This window comes from Limulus polyphemus, unplaced genomic scaffold (genome assembly GCF_000517525.1).
Source record: "Limulus polyphemus unplaced genomic scaffold, Limulus_polyphemus-2.1.2 Scaffold10726, whole genome shotgun sequence".
In the NCBI taxonomy this organism is placed as follows: domain Eukaryota; kingdom Metazoa; phylum Arthropoda; class Merostomata; order Xiphosura; family Limulidae; genus Limulus; species Limulus polyphemus.
In genome coordinates, this window is record NW_013676336.1 from 1 (window position 1) to 7,820 (window position 7,820).

The window sequence follows — 7,820 nt, forward strand, 5'->3', positions numbered from 1 at the left end:
CATTATTCCACCTACTTGTGTTCAACGAAGATTGTATTAACTCTGTTGTTGCATTATTCCATGTACTTGTGTTCAACGAAGATTGTATTAACTCTGTTGTTGCATTATTCCATGTACTTGTGTTCAGCTAACATTGTATTAACTCTCACAGAAGCAAGAAGTGATAGTTGCATTCAAGGGAATAATCCAATAAAAACAGACCATTTGAACAGTTAAAACTGTAACTGTATCAAAACATTACCTGTATACTGACTACTTTTAAGGTCTATTATATAATATTTGTGCCAAATATAGAGTTAATACAATGTTAGTTGATCACAAGTATGTGGAATAATGCAACAACAGAGTTAATACAATGTTAGTTGATCACAAGCAGATGAGATAATGCAACAGCAGAGTTAATACAATGTTAGTTAACACAAGTAGGTGGAATAATGCAACAACAGAGTTAATACAATGTTAGTTGAACACAAGCAGGTGGAATAATGCAACAACAGAGTTAATACAATGTTAGTTGAACACAAGTAGGTGGAATAATGCAACAACAGAGTTAATACAATGTTAGTTGAACACAAGTAGGTGGAATAATGCAACAACAATTTTTTTTTCTGTGGTTTTACAGTTTTCTAGATGACTCTTTCCGTAAGAACCTTGAAAGTGCTCTGCGGTTTGGAAATCCACTTCTTGTTCAAGTAAGCATCTTATTACAGTTGTCATTAGATTATTTTCTATAGTTTGTGTTGATGTATTTTCATTCTAAAATTCAGTATCATAGTTTCTGAAGTTACGCTTGTTTTTTAAGAGATACGTCCTTAACTTACGAACAGTATGAAGTTTTTAAACAGCTATTTGTGGAATAATAGATTTATATCTGTACAACATTTTGTCTCTAGCAGTGAGACATAATCACATACAACATTTAAGGCACAAGACATGTATGCCTATGGTGCATAAACTGTGTGTGGGGGATATGGAGAGCCATGGGGGACACGCAACTATGACTATGGGAGCATACAAGTTGCATCTAAAAGTACAACGTTAGAAATAAAAAAATGTTTGAAACTACTGTACAAATATTATTACTATTATGTAATATAGTAACAACAATTAACATGGGGAAATAACATGTACAGTATCGGGGGTGTGGGTCTGTGGGGGTAAACAAAAACACATGCTTAGAAAGAAAAGGTGTCATAAGAAGTTTGCACCCTACTGCTCTAGGCTTCCATATGCTACCATCTAGTGTATGTAATAGGTGTTAAACTAACCAGTGCTTTTGTATGTTAGCTTTTTTTCAAAACAACAAAGTTAATAAAAAATGGCTTCATTTTATGCACTTTTAAAAATAGTAACAATATAAAATATAACTGGTCAGTTGAACCTGCTGAAACACATCTTTATTTGAAAACAAAAATGGACATTCATAAAGAAATTTCACTTTCCAACAGTAAATATTTTATATAAATTTAAATAGGACGTAGAGAGCTATGATCCCATCTTAAATCCTGTACTGAACCGAGAGGTCAGGAAGACTGGAGGTCGTGTGCTGATAACTTTGGGTGACCAGGACATTGATTTGTCTCCATCTTTCTGTATTTTCCTTTCTACCAGAGACCCAACAGTAAGTAATCAGAATTCGAATTTTTTAGTATTATTTCTTGATTTTGGTGCTATTAAATTATGAACTTTTTGAGCTTCACAAACAGTTGACAGGTAGAGGGTTTTATTTACAACAACATTTATTTGATCTTTTGTTCACAAGATAACTGAAAAAAACTTCTGTATAACATTTATAAAATACCTAGATTTGTAAATCAGTGCCAGTGCATTAGGTAGTTTTTATTTTTCGTTTGTCAAATAATTTAAACTCAGCATATCAAAGTTAAATTATTTTATACTTTTTTTGTTTTTATATTCGTAGGCCAACTTGAAACAAAATTAATCAAAAATGCATAGTTTTGAATATATATACACTCTGAGAAATCTGGACTATTTTTTACTTTAAAAATAATCCTGTTTTTTAGATTTTATCATAAAACAATATTATGACTAGAATTTTAGTTTATTGTATTGGTTGTACACAGGTTTGCATATAGATATTTTATTTTGGATATTATTTTTCTCTTTTGTAAAATTCTAAAATACATTGAATATTAAGTAATAAATCAATTTATGCATCTCTTGTCAATTACTTGTATCTTAAGAAATAAAACTGACAGAACTGTATCCGTGAAATTGGAGTTGTTTTTTTTCTTTTCTTCTACAGGTTGAGTTTCCACCAGACATATGTTCCAGAGTGACGTTTGTTAACTTTACTGTTACTCGCAGTAGTTTGCAGAGTCAGTGTTTGAACCAAGTAAGCCTTTTTATTATATAAGCTCAGTACAGGTGGCAGTTGAGAAACATAGAAATAAAATAAATTAGCAGATGTAAATAGTGAAAATACTTTAGAGAAATAGTTTTCGTATAAAATATTTTGGACAGTATGTATACATTGCAGATTTTAAATATATCCAGGTTGTCTAGAAACTGTATTAACAAAATGTATTAACACTGAATGCGATAAAGCTCCTGTTTGGCCTGTTTCATACTTCTTTGATACTTTCGACATGCTGCATCGTATTTCTGTTAGTCTAATAGAATACTATCAAAACAGAGGTACGTGAAAAAACAACAAATATATAAATTACTATTTTTTTATAGTGAAATTAACTGATATAATTGCTGTCTAATTTTGCAGGTCATGATTTTTTTTATAAAAAAAAAGCTTTTGCAGTGCTTTTAATAAACACATGTTAGAGCCTAATAGTTTTAAATTTAATTGAACCAAAATTTTAGCAGAACAGTACAGATTTGTTTACTTTAATTCAACAACAGCTATGTGTTTCTCGATGATCGTGTTAATAATTTCCCACAGCATGCTTCCTACTTCTTTGAACATGGAGTTGTATGCTTGTATTGAAATTAACTTGGTAGGTGCCATCGTTTCTACGTTAAGTTTAATTTCTGTTAATTTCAGGTTCTTAAAGCTGAACGACCTGACATTGATGAGAAGAGGTCTGACTTGCTAAAACTTCAAGGTTTGTTTCCTTTTTTTGTTGGGAATACAAATTTTATTGGATTTAATTATAGTGTTATACAGCTACATTTTCTACCCCCAATAAGTTATTGCTCCATTAATGAAATAAAATAAAAATACAATATCAGTATATTGTAATATTGTATAAGTAAATTTAGTGTGGCAAGTTTAATAAACAGCATTGAGTTTATTTTAGGATCATAGTCTAAGGAATTAATTTGATTATAATTCATTTAATTTGAACATAAGGTTTTACACACTTAAAAAGAAAATTGGAAGTTGTCTGGCTCGATTTCACTGAAATAATATCATTGAATGATTAGAATTGATTATTTTTCAAAGTAGCTGTTATATTACAGAAATTAGTGTGTACAGAAAGATTTTAAAAAAAGTTTAATGTGCTAACTAATCAGCAGTGAATTGTAATTAGCCTAATTGGCCACAATATTGATTAATTGTTTTAGCTCATTAATAGATGATAATTGGCACCAATTACTATAGAAGCAGATAAAGATAAGAAATTTTATTTTTATAGGTGGGCCATGTAAATAAAAGTAAGGTATTTCTTTTAAATATTCATTGATCTGATTAGGCAACATTATAGTAATTTTCATTGATCTAATGAGGCCACATTACAGAGATGATCCTTAAAAAACGTAATGATGATTAGATTTCATAAAATGGATTAATGGGATTTTAACTGTTCTGTAATTGTGAATTATTTTATTTTGAGTAATAAATATACATGTGCACATCTTAAATTTTTTAATAGTGTTCTCAATCCTGGGAAATAACTTACTGAAATATAGTTTAGATAGTAGGGGAAAAAAGTTTTATCTTTCAAGTCTCCTACAGAGGATTGCAACAAGTATTTAACAATAAAACTTTTTTCCCCACTATCTGAGCTATATAACATTCTTTAGTTGCCTTAGACGCACATTGAACTCTCCTACAGAAGATTGCAACAAGTATTTAACAATAAAACTTTTTTCCACCACTATCTGAGCTATATAACATTCTCTAGTTGCCTTAGATGCACACTGAACTCTCCTACAGAAGTTCAATGTGCGTCTAAGGCAACTAGAGAATGTTATATAGCTCAGATAGTGGGGAAAAAAGTTTTATTGTTAAATACTTATTACAATCCTCTGTAGGAGACTTCAATGTGTGTCTAAGGCAACTAGAGAATGTTATATAGCTCAGATAGTGGTGGAAAAAAGTTTTATTGTTAAATACTTGTTGCAATCCTCTGTAGGAGAGTTCAATGTGCGTCTAAGGCAATTAGAGAAGAGTCTGTTACAAGCACTGAACGATGCCAAGGGGCGGATCTTGGATGATGACAGGTAAGAATCATTAAAATGTTTTCTATGATCAGAAAAGCAAGATTATAACAAAATCACATGATATCCATTTCTCGTTGTGATCTAATGCAAATTTTAGTTGTTAAACGAATGTTAGAAAATGAAGCGGCATTAGTAAATTTCTATTGATATTTCATATAAATGGGAAAATTTCTGCTAATAGTGTAATCAGCACGTTGGAAAAACTGAAGCACGAGGCAGCAGAGATATCAAGGAAGATGGAAGAGACCGACCAAGTTATGACTGAAGTAGAAACTGTGTCACAGCAGTATATGCCTTTGTCCCAAGCCTGTAGTAGTATTTACTTTACTCTGGAAGGCCTACACCAGGTATCTTCATATTTAGTATATATATCAAACTATTTTTTTTATTACTTGCTTCTTTGGTTATATACATTCAAAATACATGGTTTTATTTCAATTTTGAAACTGAGTTCAGTTAATTAAAGAGTTTCAACAATATTTGTTTCATAATAACCAAGAAGTAATGAATAACATTCTAATAATCTAGAGCTAAACAGTAAGACACTTTGGTTTCTACAAAAATATGGACTTGCATGGCCATACAGTTAGGGAGCTCAACTCTCAATCTGTAACTTGTGGGTTCAAATACCATCACTAGACATGCTCCCCCTCTCAGCCATGGGGGCATTATAATTTGATGGTCATTCCCTCTATTTGTTAGTAAAGAGTAGCCCAAGAGTTGGCAGTGGATGGTGTTGATAAGCTGCCTTCCTTCTAGTCTATCACTTAAATTAGAGATAGCTTTTGAGTAGCTTTGCACAAAATGTAATAGAGAAACAAAATCTACAAAGATAGATTACATAGAGTTTGGTTTTATTTTATTTGTTTACTATTGCTGTCAAATATTATTTTTGTTAGTTTTGTTTTGTTGGTCTTTCCACAGATTTTTGAGTTATTTCTTCCTATGTTAATATAGAAATCATTGACCCTTTTTTTTCCTGTGTTTCAACATTTTAAAACTTTTGTGGCTTGCAGACAAATTCATTCCATCGATAGGTTCACTCCTTGTATCCATATTCATTCCATTCTCTTTTTTTTTAGGTCCACTTCCTATATCAGTACTCCCTGCATTTCTTTCTGGACATTTATAATGATGTCTTGACCAACAATCCAGGTCTGACTGGTGTAACAGATTCTAGCACTAGACTGTCCATAGTCACAACAGATTTCTATCAGGTAATTTTAAATATTCTCTTCTTGAATGTGTAAACATCTAACGTATTTATCACTTAATATACTGTTTTAACTTTATATGTGTGGTGTAACTTTTTATTTTTAATTTTTTTTAAAGAGAAAAGAAATGAGACTTCTTGTTGATGTTCATTTCCTGTAGAACTCGTACAGGAATAAGTTGTGGTAAAGGTACAAGTGAAACTTAAAGTAAATAAGGAGTTTAATGTTTCTTATTGTCATTGAATTATCTCACTTATAAATGTATAAATTAAATAAAGATTCGCTTTAAGAATATCTCTGTGTTCTTAACAGACTGTGTACAATCGAGTAACAAAAGGAATGCTCCATCAAGATCGTCTTGTGTTTGCTTTGTTGCTGAGTAAAATACATTTGAGAGGAGTTTCTAGGTAACACAAGTTTGTTATTAATAGATGTATGTAGTTTCAACATAGACTTTGTATTGTAGTGATACAAACTTTTTAAAGTAGTTTTGTGTTAGATTAAGTAGCACTGTGGTGTATTACATGAACATGTGTTTATTGATTAATATCTACATATCTTTGGTCTTTTGTTTGTGGTGAAATGAAGTAGGACAGAAGTGTGTAATTTTTATTTGAGACCTTTAGCAGTTTATATGTATATTATGACAGTTGATTATTAATTAAACATTTATCATATTAGTGCAGACACTAATGTAATAATAGGTTCATGAATTTCTTAAATTTTAAACCAAATTTAAAAAATTAATCTGTTTTAGTTTTTGGCTTATTTTCCAAAATACCTTTTTGATTTGTTTTTCAAAATTGTCATATCTAAGAAATTAGCCAGAGGTTTATGGTTTGGAATATTTTCTCATACACGTACAGTTAGCTAATATTATGTACTTCGTGTTGTTTTATAATATCTCTCTAATTTTCAGTGAGCCAAACTTTGAACATGAATTTAACCATTTCCTACGAGGAAAAGAAGGAATCTTACCTGGACAACCCACGATTCATGTACCTGGATTAAGTTTAGACCAATTAGAAGGAGCCACAGCTCTCTCTAGACTCCCAGCCTTCAGAAACCTACAGAAGAAGATAGATGCTGTTGTCGTAAGTGTTCATTGGTCACAGCATTAGTAAAGTTCATTGTTTATAGACTTTTCTCGTGTTTACAAAGAATCTTTAACCCATTCAGTGCACTGTGAAATATATGTTCCAGCTATAGAGGAAAAGGGTTAAGAAACAATAACTGTGATTTTAATCACTTACTGTATCGACCAATAGTGCTAAACTTCAATAATACCAGTAGTAAATACACAGAAATGTTGGTTAAAGATTGGTTCTGTCATATAAAATTTGAAGTTAAGATGGCTACTGGGGGCGTTATAATGTGACGGCAATCCCACTATTCGTTGGTAAAAGAGTAGCCCAAGAGTTGGCGGTGGGTGGTGATGACTAGCTACCTTCCCTCTAGTCTTACACTGCTAAATTGGGGACGGCTAGCGCAGATAGCCCTCGTGTAGCTTTGCGCGAAATTCAAAAAACAAACAAACAAAATAAAACACAGATTTTGGAATTCTACAGATTCCATTTTCAATATCTGAAGCAAAATACATGCATCATTCTTTAGTAAATAACTAAAATACATTAAAGATAATTTAATCAAAACTAAAACACGTAGAAAGTGAAGAAGTAACAAATAAAAAAATACTGTACATATTAAAAAAATGTGCAATTTAAAAGAAGATTACATGTTATTCAGTGTTGGTGAAAGTTGTTTAATGTGGAGGGTTTCTTTAATTCCAGATCAGAGTTGGCCTTGCAAAGGGTTTTGAAATTTGATAAGTTTATGCCCTATTTCTTCACTACATTGGTGTATAGAGGAAGCACAGGGGTTACTCAATTTTTTTTGTGTGTTTTCATGGAAACTCCCATATGTTCATTGGCTCTAACTAGTAGATGGTGTTTGATTTGCCAATATAAGAGGCCTTACAGTCTCCACACGTGTAAAAATATACAAGCTACAAACAGAGAAAAAATAGGAAAAGGTCATTAGTAGTACAGAAGAAATCTTGTAGTTGTATTTGAAAGTTTTTCATCTTCAAAGTTGTTTAAAAAGTACAACTAATTGCCATTTAATGTATTAAACCAATTATTAACATATTGATTTTGACCTCAAAATTTGCTTAATTTGAACCTT

General features: G+C 31.2%; 1 protein-coding gene across 1 annotated transcript in view; it reads left to right on the top strand.

The window, feature by feature from the left end:
* Positions 1 to 612: 612 nt before the first annotated feature.
* Positions 613 to 7,820, top strand: part of LOC106476495 (dynein heavy chain, cytoplasmic-like) — a 16,753-nt gene continuing 9,545 nt past the window's right edge. Inside the window, exons 1-9 of the mRNA XM_022380350.1 lie at positions 613 to 692; positions 1,475 to 1,621; positions 2,267 to 2,356; positions 3,020 to 3,080; positions 4,335 to 4,422; positions 4,604 to 4,769; positions 5,505 to 5,639; positions 5,949 to 6,043; positions 6,556 to 6,730. Of these exons, the coding sequence (XP_022236058.1) occupies positions 4,659 to 4,769; positions 5,505 to 5,639; positions 5,949 to 6,043; positions 6,556 to 6,730 (516 nt within the window). The 5' untranslated portion in view covers positions 613 to 692; positions 1,475 to 1,621; positions 2,267 to 2,356; ... (1 more) ...; positions 4,335 to 4,422; positions 4,604 to 4,658. The remainder of the gene's footprint in view (positions 693 to 1,474; positions 1,622 to 2,266; positions 2,357 to 3,019; positions 3,081 to 4,334; positions 4,423 to 4,603; positions 4,770 to 5,504; positions 5,640 to 5,948; positions 6,044 to 6,555; positions 6,731 to 7,820) is intronic.